General features: G+C 38.4%; 1 protein-coding gene and 1 long non-coding RNA gene across 8 annotated transcripts in view; one reads left to right on the forward strand and one right to left on the reverse strand.

Moving 5' to 3' along the window:
- The window catches only part of shisal1b (shisa like 1b), a 107,472-nt gene that overhangs the window by 72,264 nt on the left and 16,411 nt on the right, over positions 1-18,797 (forward strand). For all 5 annotated transcript variants that reach the window (XM_067590303.1, XM_067590307.1, XM_067590308.1 and 2 more), the window contains one exon: positions 12,743-12,947. In XM_067590303.1, coding sequence (XP_067446404.1) covers positions 12,881-12,947 — 67 coding nt within the window. In that variant the 5' untranslated portion in view covers positions 12,743-12,880. The remainder of the gene's footprint in view (positions 1-12,742; positions 12,948-18,797) is intronic.
- LOC137183331 (uncharacterized) overlaps positions 1-18,797 on the reverse strand; it is a 108,544-nt gene that overhangs the window by 68,516 nt on the left and 21,231 nt on the right. The window lies entirely within an intron of this gene.

Here is an 18,797-nt window from a genome sequence, read left to right on the forward strand (position 1 = left end):
TTACTCTCAGCTTGTTTGCAGTTGATAAAACAGCTCATTAAATGTTTTCATATATCTGAACATTAATATGTTGGGCTGAATTTATGTGCACCCTTCTTCATGTATGTAGATAGCTTTGAGCTTTGGTGTTGGGTTTGTTGGGAGGTGACGAGCGTTTTTTATTGCCATCAGGAAAACATTTCCTCCTATTGTGCAGCCATTGAAATGAGAGGCTGAAGGAATAATCAAATGACGAACAAGCTGTTGAAATTCAGACACAGGTTCACCCAATGGCTGTTTTGAATATTAATGCTGTGTTTGCTCTGTGACAGTGTGTGTGTATGTTTGGTCAACACAAAAGGGAAGAAAAATTACATCGATTCAGACTCCCTTGAGGCGTTTTGTAGTATTGACCCAGCTGAAACAGTTAAATTACGCATGAATGATAATTCACGAGAGGGAATATTAATACTTGGGGAAATTAGAGGTTGAGCAAATATTTACTAGAGTGGACAAATTATGCAAATTAGTATTTATGCTTTGTTGTTCATACTCATACATAAATAATCAGCTGTCTGTGTATTGTCTTCTCTTCAATGAAACCAGTTCCTTAACAGTTCTCAGAAACCTTAATTAAGGCAGGAAGGTCAGGAGTCTTTCCCTAAGGGTGATTTTGAAAAAAGAGAAAAATACTCAACCTAACCATAATATTGATATATTGACATTTAAATCTATATGCATGACCCTGCACTTTGTCAATTGTCATTATGTGTTCTACCAGCATCTGACCTGTGACCAAAGCATCCCCCTTTACTGGCCTCCTCTTCAACTCTAATTGATTGCTGCATCACCTCATAGATCAGTGTTATATGTGACTAGTAAGAAGCTTGTTCGGTACACTTGTAATGCTCAACATGGTTTTTTGTTACATCTAAGTACCAATATAAATCTTTGTCAAATCTCAGAGGAAAATATAACTATTTTCCTTTGTATAAGCTTAAAGACAATGGTTTACCCTCATAAATATCATAACTGTAATGAAACAGGATCTGGTACTCAAACCGTTATATGCAGCTGTACCTCAAGCAACGCAGCTCCATCAGTGCAGCTCCTTGTGTAATAAAAGTGCTGATTATAGTCTGAATACCCAGTATGTTGTATATTTCTACTTTTATACAGAGCACATGAACAAATCCACCTAAACGTGTGACACTGTAGACTAATTGTATCTCATTTGAGATCAGTAAACAAACCTGTGCCAAAATTTCCACTAGTTTGGTAAACAAGCCTGTGCAACTTAGCGATCGAAGTAAATCCGACAAGTTGTTTTTGTCATTTCGCCTGCACAAACACGTATAATTCCTGATTTAGAGAGCTACCAGAAGGTATCAGATGCTTTAATCACCAGTGAAATGCGTCATAACACAAACTGTACAAAATAAAGGCAGAAAAACATTAGTAGAATCTCTAAAAAGGTCTTATGCCTGTGAATCCAAAAGCAGAGCGGATGGACTGAAATTTGCTTCCATATAAAGCCGTACATCTGACGGACCTCCCTCGCAGAGGTGTTGTAGGGAGTTGGCAGATGTGAGTGACAGCAGAGATGCAGGGGGAGTGGACGAAGGGTTAAACGTCGATGTCAGACACGAGCTGTTGATTACAGAGTCGGAGGTGCAGCAGAGCCTCTGTCACTTTGGCTCAGCCTTGCAATGTTGGAAAAAGCTTTTATCACCAGATAGAAGGAGCTTGTCAGGGTAACAGCTTAAATGCATCTACTGTGTCAACAAGAAGTGGCAAGTGAGAGGACTAAAGGAACAGCTGGGCACATAACCTATGGATGAGCATTTAAGATGCTCACTTTATTCTTTGACAACATTTTATGAGTGATAAAAAAAAGTCTTAAATCTTAAAATATATATTCTGTGCCAAAACTCAGACATTGTGTCATCAAATTTCTGTATTTCTGAGCATGGATGTCCATTCTTGGTCTTTGGAAACAGTATATATAACAAAATAACCTATTATTTTTCAGAGTTTTCAACCATATCTCCCAGTCATCAATTAGCCAATTAAATCATGCTTTTGTATGAAATATCTTTAGTGTGGAAGTTCATTTTTGACACCTGAGCCCGCCCTGTTTGCTGTTGAAGACTGTGAGATAGAATTGAAAGCTCAAAAAACTAGTTAGTGGACCTTTGAGTTGAGGTTATTTTGTCACATTAATCGCAGTTATTTTAGGTGTATTCACATTATGTTCTGAAGGATTTGACTTGTTGATGAAAAGTACTGTTTGGTTTTTTTTATTTTCTTAGCTCATCATAACTCAAAAGTACAGGTCTGGTTTATGTAGTCAAGGATTTACAAACAACAACCTTTAAAGCTTTAAAATGCTCATAAAACCTTTGTCTGTTCGTCATTCCGTGTATCAAAAGTTCAAACAGTCCTCTGCAGAGGTCTTCAGTCTAATAAAGGGCTATGTAAACAAAACCAATGATATATGGTAGTCAAACCAGGGACTATCATAGCTCAAGAACAGATTGAGCCTCTGAGCCAGGAGTAGTTATGGGCAAATCCTCTTGGGTTTGTCATTCTCACGTAAAACACTGCATTCTTTCTTTTTTCTCATTTCCATTGGTGAATCTCTTCGTTAAAAACAGAAAAAAACAGTGATGCTGCTTTTTTTGGAAAAGGCAGGAAAAGCATGAATGAAGGTGAAAGCTGTGTGCTTTTGTCTCTTAAGTCAGCTGCCACCGAGTTCCACGTAGTCAAACAGCACATATCAGAAAAGCCACATTACAGGCGGTGTAAACTCAGCTGCTCCAAACATATATGTGCTCACTGAGTTGACAGAGATAACGTGTTATATAAAGACTCACTATAATCCATGAATCATTGAGGGCTCAAATGACTAATTTTTGATTCACCATGTAATACAATGGCTCATTATAATTCTTCTCTCCAATAATGACTAATAATTCAAATAGACAGAATAATCATGCCTGCATATTATCGCTGAATAACAGCAGGTAACTCTGCTATTGTTCATTTTGTTAATAAAAAAATAATCCCACAGTCACAGAAATCAGCTCAATAGAACCTTTTTAGTGGAGACTTCAGAGCATTTAGCACAAAGTTATAATATTAGAGTTGAACTCACTGGCACCCAGGGAGCATTTCAGGGCATAATAGGAAGTTATTATTCACAGATCTACTAAACTTATGCAAACTGAGGTGAATTCACTCGCCGTGGGTCAAAACCAGGACAGCCTCATTAATGAGGTGCAATCCCACTACGATGGCCAGTCAACCGACACTTCCAATAATGATAGCTGGAACGGCCCACAAATGGTTCTTTGCATTTTAAGGTTTTCTAACAAGCCATATAAACCAGCTGCCAAAACACCATTAGCGTTTGGATGTGGAGCAGCGTGGAGTATTATCCGTTCTCATCTGAGGTATTCTTGGCAGTGTAGCGTGAGGTTGTCTGTTACCGCTGCCCTCCATGACCTCTGAGACCTCAAGGTGTACGAGAGCTCTCCAGGTCTCTGCAGTGTGTGTCTATTTCTAGGCTGAGTTGCATAGAGTTTGGCTCTGACTGTTCTTAAGACAGACTGTTGTTCGGGAAGGTTATCTGAGGGTAAATCCACACCCCTCTCTATGTTCAGTGTGCTGCTTTGGATCTGACACACTCGTAAAAGTCACTGTGGATTAGGAGTAAGATCACTTATCGTACATTTCTTTGCAGGACAATGTGTGCACCAAACCCAACTTTAACTATACCTTAGATAGTCTTTTTACTACTTCAGGCTTGTTTATTGTTGGTTTATTAGTATTAAATACTGTGAGATAACTGTTGGATCACGTAGAACATTATATTTTTGCCAACTTCTGTAGTGTTGCTTCTCTACCAGGTGGTCTCTTATAAGCTTAGAATATTAATGCAGGTCATAAGGGAAACAACAAAGATTATCAAACCGCTATGTTTTAGTTACAGTTTTGTCATGCATTACTGTCCCATGTCATATGATTTTCTATTTCATTTTTGAAATTCCCACCAGGCTACTTGTCTGCGGTCACAAGCTATTTTAAATTCAGGGTCAGGCAGATGAAAAAAGGGAACATTTCCAAGAGAAACCAACTGAGCCCAGAGTCGGGTGTTAAAACAAATCCAAATAAACAATCCTGGCTTGCGTCTGGAGATACTGTCGTGCCTGTCTGCACCAGAGACACCAAACAGTTCTCAGAGTCTCCCAAACCCTGGAGCCAAAACAAGTCCAGTTATTCTGCATGACTCACAGTCAAAGAAAAGAAAACTGAATTTGAGTGCCAAAGCACTGATGCATTGACAGATGAGGCCTCCATGTGGCCTACAGGCAGTTCAAACCTTGATGGGGCTGCAAGTGTTGGGAGCTGCTGTAGAACAGATCCTCGAAGGCTTTCTGTAGCCTTTAAAGTGACTTAACTGCGACAGCTAGTGCATCTCTGTGACATTTAGTCAAACATCCATCCTCTGAGTCCATTGTTCCAAGTAAAAACATTAGAGATGCTGTTCAGGGACAAGAAACTCAAATCAAAAGTAGTGCTACAACAACTAATGTTTATTTTCATTATCAGTCATCTGCTGGCTAATTTTATGATAATGATAATGATCACTGTAGAGCTGCAGCTTACAATTATTTTCGATTAATCTGATAAACGATTAATTTCTCGATTAATTGTTTTGTCTGTAAAATGTCAGTAAATATTGAAAAAATGGCTGTCATAAGTTGCCACAGCCCAACTTGACATATTCAAAATTTTCTTCAAATTTCGTCCAAAACCCAAAAATAATTAATATCATGTATAACAAAGAAAAAGCATCAAATTCACATTCAGTCATATGGCCACCAGGGCACCCCAACTTTTTGCTTAAAAAAAAAAAAAGACTAAAAACGATATTTTGATTATCAAAATAGTTGACAATTATCTTTGTGTCGATCAACTAATCATTACAGGTCTAAATCACTTAATTGTTTTGTCAATCATATATCAGAAAACAGTGAAAAACACACATCACAAGCTCATATTATATATTCAAAGTGCAAATCTATAAAGAGATAATCTGAGACATATCGAGAACAGAAACCAAGTGGACCTTCTGGTAAGATTGGTTTTTTTCGAATTTTTAAAATAAACTTTCTATCTTGACTTTTAAGTCAACATGGACTGAATTCTGTACATCCACAACTGTGGTTCCTAACCTTTTTTGTATGAAACCCCATAATTTGCAGCAATGTATACTTGTCACAGGATGCATATATTGAGTTGTTTACTCCAAGAGTTGTTTTTTTCCTTCTCAGACTGTTTTATTTGAATCATTTTAGGGGCCAGAAGCAGTAAAACTATATGTAATTTTACAAGACAAAAGCTTAGTGTTAAGGTAAAGTATTAAAAGATAATGTTTTATTTTTTATTTTCTATCCTGGAAATTATCTCACCTCCCCTTTAAATCAGATTGTGACCCCTTTTGGGTGTTCTGATCCCCAGTTTAGGCACCGCTGATCTACGATTCCATGAAAACTCAATTTTTTGAGAAAGATTGTGTGATTCGATTTAAAGCTTCAGAGCAGCTTTTAGATGGATCTTGTGGTGAGATTATTTTATTTACTGAATATATTACGTTCACCATGATACAAAACAGAGATAAACAGGAAATCTTCACATCTGATAAGCTGGAACTGGAGAATGTTTGTCGAATTTTTGCTTGATAAAAGACTGAAACAAAATTACTTACAAAGACAGAAATTAATTACTATAGCTGGCCCACTTTACATCTTGTCTGATAAAGGTCTTACAAATTGATTCGTAACCTTCAGTATCCTCTTTATAGCAAAGGCACATGTAGTATCGACTGAGCTCGATTCATTCATACTGTATCATATGAAAACAACATTTTTTGTAGACATGCATTATGCTAGATGGGGCTCCAAGATTTTTCATACCCCAACTGACTTTGAGACCTTGATTGTATAATGAATTCAACTTATTAGACTCCAGTAGCTGTCTCATTAGCTGCATCTCCCTCGCTGCCTGCATATATTTACTGCCAAGCAACAATTACTCAAGAATCGCCCTGTTAAATTCTCATTTGGTCAAGAATAGACTTTCTCCTCTTAGCTATGATGATAAAAAATCTCCCGGGTGTTTTGCCATGTTATAATTACCCCTTTCACTGTTTCTATATGTGACGAAAGCTTAAGAAAATGTATCAGAGTTCTCCTCCCTCACCTCCATAGTTTTGATATCATTTGCTTATTCAACTTGAAAATGAGGCTGGAGCAGTGTAGCGAGGTGAAATGAGCAATGCTCATATCTGTTATGAACCACTGCTGGGGGAGGTTTATTTCCACACAGATGGATGCTGATATAACTCTCTGCAGAAATAACAACTAATAGTCTCCCTTTGATGGTATGCTGCCACTTCAACCAGGTATTACCGAAGCTATACATAAAAAGAAGTTGATCGGTTATTATTCTAGTTGGATCTGAGAGGGATTTTCAGACCAATCCTCCATTATTTTTCAATCTTCCTTTGTAATCCAAATTGATGAAAAAGAAAGGATGCAAAACAAAGTGAAGGAGGAGGCCGAATGGTTTCCATTAACATGACAGATCTCAGCAGGTAGGAGCACAGCGAGCCTGCAGCCGATGCAAGTTTGATTACAGCACGTCTCTCATCTTGTGCTTGTGTGTCTTGTGTTAAGCTAACAAACCATTACAAAGTCAAAAAAAGAAACAGACCACCCGTGCGGGAAGGTGGCTGCACTGCACAATAGCGGAGCCCATTATGCTGCCATATTGGCCAAACTCTCCACAACAAGCTCTATGGCAACCCTGCTGTGTTATTCTCCCTCTGCTTTTTTCAAATAGATTGTATTCATTTACGTGTACACTACATTGTGGGTGCTAATTACTAGATGTTACATTTGTCCCCGTATCTACTGTGACGTAAATGTCTCCCGGGCGACATCAAGCCACCAGACCAAAACACGTTGCTGCCTCTGGGCTTTATTTAAAACATTTGATCTGGAAAATTTATTCAGGTGACTGATCATATAAACTGAAGAAGAAACTCTGTTCATCAGTCAAATTTATGTTGAGTTCTGCAGTTCTGGGCTCGCAGTGATAAACCACAATGAATAAGCAGTTATCAGTCTGACACTGCTTCAGCAGTTTGTAATGGAAAGATGCCTTGGCTGTGCCTTCTTTGTTTTGTAGTAAATAATAGAAAAAGAAAAACATTGGATAGACATTTGGACTTGACTGTGTATGAGTATGAGTAGTAGTGTGATACAGTATACTCTCGGTTATCTGCATTATTAAATGAAATTTATCTTCTTGTAAACTTTTGTGTATCTATAGTGTTTTATTTCTGACAGAAATATTTTTCATGTCTTTTTGAGTTGGCACTTACAGTAAAACAATACAAAAGGGAAAATTATTTCATGCAGTGATTCAAAAAACATATTTTAAGCAAAGCTAATAAAGAAGATCTATGAGGTGACTTGTCCTTTTATCTCAACTGACCAAATTCTATCATAAAGTCAGAGCTATTAGGAAAAATAGATCTTAATAAAGCTTTCAAGGCAATAAAACAAAATTTAATGCTCATTGAATTATGTTTCCTTCTTACAGCCTCTCAGTATTAAATACAACAAATCAAATTCAAATCAGCATCATGCCGTCCTGCATTAAATTCAGCCAGAGCCCGAGGTTAAAGCTGGCAGTGAAGCCCATAATAGTCTAAACAAAATGCATGTTGTTTACAAGAATCAACTGTATAAACTGTAATCAAATCAAAATAAATAAACCAGTTTGGTGAAATGAAGAAGCGGAGAAAGAGAGATATGAACCTAGTCATCATTAAAACAAAGTCAACTTTCAGCCAGATCACTGAAAACAATTCATAACAGTAAATAATGTCCCAGTGATATTTACAATAAGCTCAATTGACTTTAATCTGATCATATTCCTTGAGAAAGTTTTCAGAATCTGTGTCCACCTCTCTTTTTCTCTTTTAATTAAGACTTCAGGCTTCTATAAGCATGAACATGTGTGTGTTTGTCTTTCAATATTTGTTATACCTGGGATAGACTGGTGACCTGCCCAGTTAGTAGGGATGTACTGATCTCTACAAACAGTGCTGGTACTGATCGGGTATCTACCAATCAATGTGAGCAATCAATTGAATACTGTTTTAAATACTGAATTTTATTAGTGTTTCAGCTTTTAGTTACATGCTTTAAATCACAGCAGGTCTCAGCAGTCCATGACCTTGTGTTACCTTACATAAAAATGATCCCAATGAGTTTATTGCAGTGAAGAATATAGTTTTAAAAGTAGGAAAAAGGGCTCTGGTATTGATTGGTCTTTGGTATTAGCAGATACCCTGAATAAAGGTATTGGAATCGTCTCAGGAGCACAAAAAACATGCACTCAGTCCAGCCCCGAGATATGTTTAACATGAAAGGTAAAGAAACGATTGGATAGGTCTTCATAGATTTAATTCAAGTGGTTTACATTGTTTTTCTGTTGTAATGAAAGCTGTTGCCCGTGTGCATGGCTCAGAGCACGGCGGGACATCCTAAAGATGATGGACTCTGTCTTGTGATATCTACAACTCAACTTCTGACACATTCTGTCCTACACATCCACAAACAAATTATCTAGTTCACTGCCTCAGGCTGCCACTCTTCACTCACTGACAATTGTGCTGCACACAATTCAGTCCTCTGTGCCAATGACGATCATTAGATCACAGCTCTAAATCTCCCAACATGGGCTCATATCCTAATGGAGCACTCAAGGGCTTCTGAGTGAAGCTCTAATGTCATCAAAAGTGAATGAATCCCAATTTATTATGATGACAGTCAAAGAGAGCAACAATTAGGCACAGAGCTTTTTGCAGCAGAATACTGATCAGTATTTGGATGCAAGCCCATTAGCTGACCCAGATATAAGATGCAGTCACTTAGCTAGTCCCAGTGTGAAGTAGGAGTCTCATCTCCAAACTGTACTTCATTGCAGATGCTCACTAACTCTCGTGTTTTAGTGTGATTGATAATACACATTAACATGGATTAAGGGCCAGCATAGCAACAGAGAGTGTATTTGTGTGCTCTGAGGAAAACACAAACCTAATAACGAGGCTGAGAGGCTGCATAAATATCCAACTACTATCATCCACAGGAAAAAAAAGGTTACGTGCATACTCAAAATGACAGGCCTAGATGTTTCATCTAGTTAAGTAGAGACAGAGACTTGTAATGTTGAGTTTGTGCCTTCACAAACTTATAGGCCTCTCAGATAAGACATAGCAGGCCAAAGTAAATAAATAATGATTTTTAGAAAGCATAATAACATGTCACAGACTTTGAAGTTAAAATCTGAACAAAAATAAGACTTGAACAAGAATGTTCATGAGATAGTCACAGCATATCGCTTCGTGTAATCTCCAAATAGCCGAAAATCTTCCACTGTACTTCCCCTCGTCAAACCTCTGACAGATTTGGGTCTCCTGCTGCGCTGTGATGAAAAGTGCGCCGTTAGATTCACAGTGGTTGCTGCAGTAAGGCAACAACAGTGAGTAACATGTAGACAAATAAACAAGCTCTGTGTGCTCTTGGTTGCCACAGTAGTTTGTTAATTTTTTACATATTTCCTCTCTTAACAGCCTTTACGGTTACTCTGAGAGTGGCAACACAAGGTTGTCTTGGTCTTTATGTATATTTTAGTTTGATCTCAGACATAAACCACAAGTAGCTAGACCCTCCATCTGTGTTGCATGCCTGTTCAGCTGGGCAGTATATTCTATTTTCGGTCCTAGGGAGCTATGCACTGTGTACTATGCTGGGGTGTGCCTGTCTGTGTATTTACAGTACATGTTCTGCTTCACTACCATCAGGCTCATTACACAAACCCTTCACATTCATTTCTTCTTTGTAAACAAGCCCAGCACTGTGATGAAGTGAACCTTGCCCTTTTATAGCTTGTACAGCGCAGGGAGCAATGTGACAATGATGTGACTCCCTGTGAAAAAAACTGGAAGACAAAGAAATAATGCATATCAAACCCCTGTGAGAGAGCAGAGGGGTGGAGGGGAAGAGTTGGTTTGGGGGAGGGGTGGGGTTGAGAGGATGGGAATCCCTCATTGTACTGCACATGTTGTCATCTGACAGAACACTGAAGCTCTCACCAGAAGTAAAAAGAGTGGAAAAAAATATAAAATGCCACTCTAACAAGCCTCCTGGGACCTCAGCTGCCTGGCTTTCTGAAGAAGGAACAGCTTGTCTGATCTAAAATGCTTTAAAAGACTCCAACAGAAACAGGCTGCTGTGCTCTGTGTACATATTCTGTCCATACAGTCCATAATAATGGCTTTGTATATGTACAACTATCAGTTCATACTCTTCAGACTGCCAAAGAAACATGGTAACAGGTAGAGCAATAACACAGTAACTGACAGGGACTGGGATTCTCCAAGGTGTTTGTACAACTTTAGTCCTCCAATACGTTTGTTTATCTACAGAGGCACATATTTTTTTCAGTAACGCTTGACTTCACATTCATGTAGCTTGATACCATATTTCTAGCCAGCGAGGAGCTGCATCACAACAAGAGCAAAGACCCAATATGTACTGTAATATCTTGGAAGAACCAGGTCCAGATAATATTCAGTCTAAGCAGGTCGGTTAGGGTCTCACTGACGCTGTGTCAATATGAGTAATACCCAAATGGATCCAAGCAGACTGGATCAGCTCCGATCACATGATGCGTCATAATCATCACAGGAGAAGAATGTGTTTTTGATGAAAAAAAGACACGTTGCTGCTCTATTCAACTGCAGCTGCTTGTAATTTGGTGGAGCATTATGCTCGAGTCAATCAAAATTTGAATAGAGTTTGATTTTCCTTGAGTCTATGTGGACTTGGTCTGACTGTCTTCGGGTCAGTTGTCCTTGGGAAAAAAGAAAACATTATTTCTGCATGTTGGTTTTGGGTAAGTTTTATAAGGGTCCATTTTAGATATTTTGGACAGACAACTTTTGCAACTTTCTAAAACCAACAAGCCAAGAGCCTCACCTTAGACAAATACATCCTGTACCTCCACCTCACAGCTGGTATTGAACACACACCAAATAAATATGGCTACCAGTGTGCAACCTGTACATGCGAACACTTTTTTTTAATGTAGCTTGTTATTGATCTCTTACAAATGATTAATTCAACAACAATCATCTCCTCCATCATGTCACTGCTGCTCTAAAAAATATATACAACTTAGTATTTCTGACCTGGTGAATGTATCGTCCGAAATTTCTCTGAGAAAGTATATTTGTGGCTTTAGGCTGCATCTCTTTTCTACTCTTCACTCTTGCCCTCAACCCTTCCTCTTCTGATTGTGTGGTCACGAAACATAATGGTGCCCCAAAACAAAACTTCACTCCGTGTCTCTGATCTCCCTCCACGTGCAGCTCTCTCAGGGCCCAACTTGGCACTAGAGCAAGCCAAAACAACTTGCCTCTCAAATTAACTTTTTAAAACCAATTCTAAATGCAAATGGTTCATTGACAGACGTAGTAATAAATTACCATAACTTTAACCTTTAACTAGTTCAGGGACAGGGACTATTTATGTTTAATTTCCTCTGGTACTATTAATGGAATACATTCGCCAAAGAACAGAAACAAGCGTGGCCGTTACCACATTAATCTCACTTAGCATCAGTGGACAGATGGCTAAGACAGAGCTATTAACAGTAACTGCACAGTGACACCCAGGTGAAGAGGAATAAGAGGAATCCATAAAATCCCACGATGCATCATTTACAAACAAACTGCTCCTCAGCAGTCCTGCAATCAAAACTACTCTGTGCTGAAGGAGCAAGTTCTATTCAAGTGTATTTCATTAAATATCCTGTACAAACAGCAATAGTTTCTCTAAGAACTACAAACTTATAGTGCACTGCTGTTAAAAATGACCATTCACTCATTATGCTTTAACACCATGCTTAGTTATTATATCTATTAAATATCTGTTGGCTATTAGATGCAACAGCACAAGCTGTTCAATTAGAGTCGAGTTAAAAAAAACATTTTAATTGTTTTCTATTTTTATTGATGCAACTGTTATTTACTGGTTCCAGCTTTTCCAATGTGAGAATGTGCCACTTTTCTCTTTTTATCCTTGTAAATTGAATGTATTTGTGTTTTGGATTGTCCAAAACAAGTGATTTAAAGAAGAAATCTTGAACTTGTAATGACCGTTGATCTCTATTTTCTGACATAATATAGACTGGATAATTAATCATAAAGATAAAATAAACATACAGTAAATTTGCAGATTAGTAAAGAAAATAATCCATAGTTCCAGACCTTCAAATGAGTGCATTGTAATTCCTCATTATTGGTTTTGTTGATGACTTTAATATAAGATGTGTCACCAAAGATCAGAATTATAAGCACACATTTCTTCCAAAACAAGCAGAGAAACCACAGTCACGACAATAGTGATTTGTGAAAGCACTGAACAACTGTGAGCCCCGATGTTGCCACAGTGCCAAATTTAATTAAAGCCATCATATTATGTAAACCAAAGGACAGATTTCGGAAGACATCATGGGCGCTCACTGCCAGACAAGCTGTCCACACAGCAGGGTGAACCTTCAAGAAATCTAAACCACATATCTTAATCTTTTCTCTCTGTGCTTGTCTTATTTCCATCAGGAGTCCTGACTCCCAGCAGCAGCCATGTGAGAGAAGCTGTCAGCAAGCAGAGGATGCCCACGTCCAGCTAAAGCTGAGCTGCTCCCCTCCCTCCCTGCCTCCTGCTCCCTCCCTTCCTTCCCACATGAGGACGAGAAGATGACTATCACCAGCCGGCAGTCCTTCAATGTCCTAACAGTCATCTTCCTCCTGCTGTCCACTGCAGGTCTGTTCGGTTTAGTTTGTGCTTATCAGTGAGTCTGTCTGTCTGGTCTGCAAAAGTTCATATTTTTTTCATTACAGGAGCCTTCAGACACTCATATCAGAGTTGCAGGGTGTGTTACTATCAGGCATGTTAGGAGCAATTTCTACAAACTCAGGATGCTTTCAAATGTGGGTCTGGGTCCCTTGAGTGAACCACTAGTACAGGAAAATACAGGAAACAACCCCAAAAGACACAGTTTAATGGATAAAAGAAGATAGATGTTGACATCTGGCTAGTCAGAAACATCAAAGGACTTGGGAGCATTCATTGCCAAAAAAGTGAACTTGGCAGGAAAAGCCTAAAAAAAAAAAAAAGAAAACCAAATCAGGCTATGCTGCGTAAGTGCACATCATAACCCTGATAGGTACAAAGAGAAGAACACAGTCGACACATATCTCTGAGATTATGCACAAGGGAGAAGACTCCATCACAAGTCTAGAAATGATAAAACAGGGCAAGAACAGATGGGAGTGTTGTAGGGAGACATCAACCCAACAGTGTTCAGGATCATGTAGCAGGTTAAAATACCACCACCTTATTAAAGAGTAACTTAAAATGCTGTTTTATCTTGAATCTCTCCCCCCTCACATACATCAAAATATGCATTAAAACCCAGCGAACCTCAATCTCTTTTCAAACAACCACTTAAAATGAGAGTGATGTATGTAACGATGTTTCTATCAAATCTGGACGGCCGCCAGAGTCAAGATGATTTTCTACTGTGTTTGGCAGTCAGGAAGAATGAAACAGAGCTCTCCACACTATTTTTCTGTGTCTTGATAGTCAAAGTGATGTTCTTTTGTACTTCAGGGAGGTGAATTAAAAGACAACATCACAGATTTTTCGCAGATTTGTTTTGTTCTAGCGGACAATATTTGATTTGATTTTCTCCAGAAAAAAGACAAGGAACTGTGTTGCAATGAACACTACAGACTACAGATTAAAATTAATTGATAGTATAATAAAGTGATCGTACATCTAATAAACTCAGCAAAGTTAGCTGGTTATAAAGGTGGATATAATGTTGAGTTATTCTGAAGTTGTGTTTTGATTAATCTATAAATTGTTTACATTGATAATATGCTATTCCTATAACAGTACCTTTCACGTAGATGTCCTTTGAAGAGTGAGGAGAGGGAGGATTCTGGGATTTGATCCACTAGTCGATGACTCAAAACAATTCCACGATAACGTAGGGTGTCATCGTGCTCGCACAGTGTGCAAGTGAAAATCATTAGTAGCCATTAGTATTAATGATTGTGTGAAATTTTAGCAGCGGCGCTCATAACTCTGCAGAATGAATATAGGGGAAACACTGAATGATCTACAATGCTCCTCATGTCTGTGTAACTAAATGAACAAAGGATACTGTCAGGACTGACGCTTACATTCATCTGTTTTTGCTGTGTGTTAATAACAACAAAGGTATACAGAAAGTCCATCATACTTAGCTAAAGATAAAGGAATTGGAAATGGATTTTACAGCTTTATTAATAAATTATGTGAGCTACTTGTGAATCGCTATGACTTTTGTTTGCTTGTAGCCCAACACTGAATGGAAAACAAAATACAACGAAGCTGACTTTTCTATTATAACAAAGACAAAACACTGTTAGTGTGACTGCTGTCATAAATACATAAATATTATGTGTGAGTGCTGACTGATGTTCAGATGTTGCTTGTTGCTGCAGTGGGAGAGAGCCACAGCTGTTTTTAGACCGTAAGCTGTTAACATAGTAATACAAGAGTCAAGCTGTTAACTGTATCCTAAATTTCAAGCAGTGTTAATGAAATTAAGCAGGTAGGTGTGTTTACTGTGTCATTTCCAGAACCAGCTGGTGTTCATTTGAGAAGCCACAGACTTCCCCTGAACTTATCTTTTCAAACCTTTAAGTCTTGCACCATTAGAGGACTTTATGGTCCACTTCCGATGTCAAGGGCCTCTGTGCCCTTATTGCTAGCAGACCTCCCTACAACTGCTGACCCCTCCTTTATGTGCAAGGATTTATGGGATATAAATAACATGAGCTGATTGAAGGACCGTCTGGCTGATTCAGAAACCTATATAGTATAGTCAATGCAAAGGTCAAATGAAGAGTTTCCTGTCTCTACTGTATATAAGCCATCCTTCACTTCTAATCCTCCCGTCCTTCACTTTATTCTCTCCTCTCCTCTGCAAAAATTAAGGTTGTCAAAGGGGATAAGGCTGGCCACACCAAGCTTATTATAACCTGAAAGAGATATCTGCTTTCAAATGCTGATCTGTCCCTGCCTGAGATTACTGAAAGACTTCTATCAGCCCGCAGCATAAGTGGACCTTGAACTAAATCACAGCAACTCTTTTAGTGAAAAATGTTTTTTTAGGCTCCACTGATGAAAGGAAATAGACAAAGACAAATCGATTCAAGGTAGAGTTGATGATTCTGGAGAAAGATTGTTCAATACACTTTTTGTCAAATTCAGCGAATATCTCCTCACAGTCTGCTAGCTGTCCATTCTGTGTGTGTGCTGGAAAAAAAAGCTCTCCTCAATATTAAAAGGACATCTAAATGAAAGGTACTGTTATAAGAGTAGCATAGCTGCTTTAAGGAATAGGGTAGTGCGGAATGTGTGTGCGTAGCGAGTGTGTGGTTGAGCAAGTGCAGAGAGCGAGCGGCAGAAAAAGTTATGGTGAATGCAAGCAGAGCAGAGGAAAAGGTTAGCAGTAAGTTGTCAGTCTCGCAGTAAATGTACATTACAGCTTCTCAAGACCAAGAAAAGTCTTGTCTATTGTTTCTTCAACTGCTGGAAAAGTGAAGGGGTTAGCCCTGAAGTTAACAAAAGTGAGTTAGACATTTTAAGTATGTTTCCATGTAGTTTCTGTACTGTATCACTACTATGCAGCAAACAGTCTGTCCCCAGGCAAACCAGAACATTCATTCTGGGTCTGTGAGCTATTAGCTACGAGGGTGTTGAACAAGTGGGTCTGTCCTGGTCCATTGTGATGGGCATTAACCATCATCAACCCCCATAAACTGACACTCATTATCTCTAGGTCATTTCTCTGACAGATTGGTAATTTGTTATCAGATGGAGTCTCAGCTACTGCAGCAGTACATTCCTGTGATTTCCATTTCCAGCAAAAACTTATTGGTTGCCAGATTATATAACAAAAGCAATTTTGTTTTTTATCCTATATGACAGCAAGGATGCACATATTTATCTTCTCCAGAGGCTGCAGGGACTTTAATGCACAGCTACAGATGAATGCAAATAACAGGGCACGAGACTAATGGCGTCCTGGCGTCCTGGCGTCTCGGGGACAGTAGAAAATGTGTTTGGTACAAACAGAGATCTTCCCCAGGACGCCTCCAGAACGAAAGGGATTTTATATATAAGTTTTTATTTATTTATTTATTTTAAACTATTGCTAAGCTAAGCTATTGCTTAGCAAATGACAAATTGAACTGCGCACTGCCTACAATGGAGTGCTTCTCATGCTGTTACTATAGTTACTATCACTGGCTGGCTACTCAGCGTGAGACCTGAAATGTTCCTGCAGTACCAGTTCATCTATCCCCTCAGTCTTAAACGGCTTGCTGGCAGGATCTCACATATATATTAAACAAAACACTGGTTAAACAAAACAAACACGCTGTGTGTGAGTATATTAGCTAAAGCATACATTTAAACGATTTCAATATATTATTGTGGTCAGGCGCATTGGCTCATGAAAAACTACATTCTGATTAATAGCAGATGGGTAGCGAGGGCTGGGCAATAAAACAATCTCGAGCGGATCACAACAAATTTATGTCGATTATGATGATAAAGTTTGGACATTTTTTACTTAACATGGAAAAATCTAACAGTCTGTCACACAGCAGAAATAAACGCGACAACAGCCAGTCTGCAGTTTTTGGCTTACACGTCAAAGAACACGTTCATTTCCTACTGCAAAGCATTGTTTGAGCTACCGGTGAAGAAAGTGGATGTCCTCTGGAAAAGAGGAAAAACATTAGTGTAACTGAGGGGCACGAGAGCAATATGATGATACCGCAGCACCCTCAGTCTGTCCCCGGGTAAACAGTGAACCCAGGCTGGTGAAGAAGGACAAACTCCGCCACATCTGCCAACGAGGCTACGCTAGTGTAGGGTCTGTTCTACACTAGCGTAGTGGTCTCAGACTTTTGGACACTACTGTATATATAAATAAAGTTGTAGCATAATAGCTGGTTTACAATTTGCACTTTTTACTAAGATTTCTATGTCTAAAACTGAGAGATGGCCAAAGGAATTTGATGTGATAGTAGACACAGCTTTTAGTTTTATTTCGATTATTTTAATAAGTTACAAGGCAAGCTAACTTGTATTATTTTGTTAGACGGATAAAGCATGTTTAACTAATGAAGTTTAACTAATGAATCCTCTGGCTTCTTCAGGCTTCAGTCATTATCAGGATACTCTTCAAATGGCAGCATTATCAAATTATATACCATAATAAATATTGATCAATATGGAAAAAATTATCGTGATCATATTTTTTGCCATATCGTGCAGTCCTAGTCGTGGGTGGTGAAATTATAAATCATTGAGGAAAATATTAATTACATTCTCTAAGATGTGAACATAGCAGAGAGCAGAGCTGCAGCTACTCCACAGCGATCAGCTTCATTTTTCATCAGGCATGAAATACTGACTCACAACTAAGCAAACTAACAACAGAGAATACTAAGAAACATACAGACTCTAATAACAATTATTTCTAAAATTATACAAGAGAGACTGCTGGAGAAATTGGCACACTCAGCATGCTATAGTCTTTCCACACCACATGGGTTATCAGGAGCAGAAAGGGGACCACAGCAGGCAGCGTACATAATAGGCTACAAAAATATGAAACTGAATTGCAAAGGCAGAATTCACCATTTAAACGTTTACAATTACCAGAAGCAGCATCCCTAATCTTTAAAGTAAATTGTTAAAGAAAACACTCATACGGGAGCGTATTAAGTGCTTTGGGGGCCCCGGGCGAACTGTCTCGCTTTAAAAATTAAAGAAACTACATTTTAATTTTGGGACGGTTTACATTCACTTCGGGTCGGTTAAAATTGTTTTTCTGGACGGTTCTGGGACAGTAGTGAAAAAAGTTAGTGTAGAGCTCTGAATACGTCAGAGTGCTGTTTGTAGCAAATATCTTTAATGAATTTGGGATTCGGTGATTCTACCTGTCAAAGTAGTAGTATAGTTGTATATTAACATGTAAGGACGCTGGTGTAGTCCGATTCCTTTTAGAAAAAAAAATACTTTTACCTCCTCTGTGTAACTCCATCTAAGGTTTTGTAATATAATTCTGACACAGAAACTTCCATAACCAGTCTGAGGAAAACACAAATACCTAAGCATATCTGGTGTTTCCACTCAGAAGCACTGACATTCCTCTGTTTGCATAATAACCTAATAGATTAGATGTGCCCCATGTATAAATTTTCATATATATAAATTTGATGTCTCCCGTCTGATTATTTTTGCTAGGACAGTATGTTTATTTTCTGTTCTTTGGTCCTTCTACATTAATATTACAGGCATCCTCTCTAGTCGAGTGAGGCTTCCAAAGAAAACAAAAAACATTAATAATTACTCTTGTTTTGTAGTTTGGCTGCTGCAGGTTGAAAAGTGTTTCCTTGGGAGCCGTTTTCAATCATTTTTAATTCTAATTCTATATGGGCTTCTATATGGGCTTATATTCTATAAGGCACTTTTGCTATATTAGATAGTAGTAAGTGGGGAGACAAACATGAACTATGCCTCAAAGTTCATGTGTCTTTATCT

The sequence above is a fragment of the Thunnus thynnus genome, chromosome 5 (assembly GCF_963924715.1).
Source record: "Thunnus thynnus chromosome 5, fThuThy2.1, whole genome shotgun sequence".
Taxonomy (NCBI): Eukaryota; Metazoa; Chordata; class Actinopteri; order Scombriformes; family Scombridae; genus Thunnus; species Thunnus thynnus.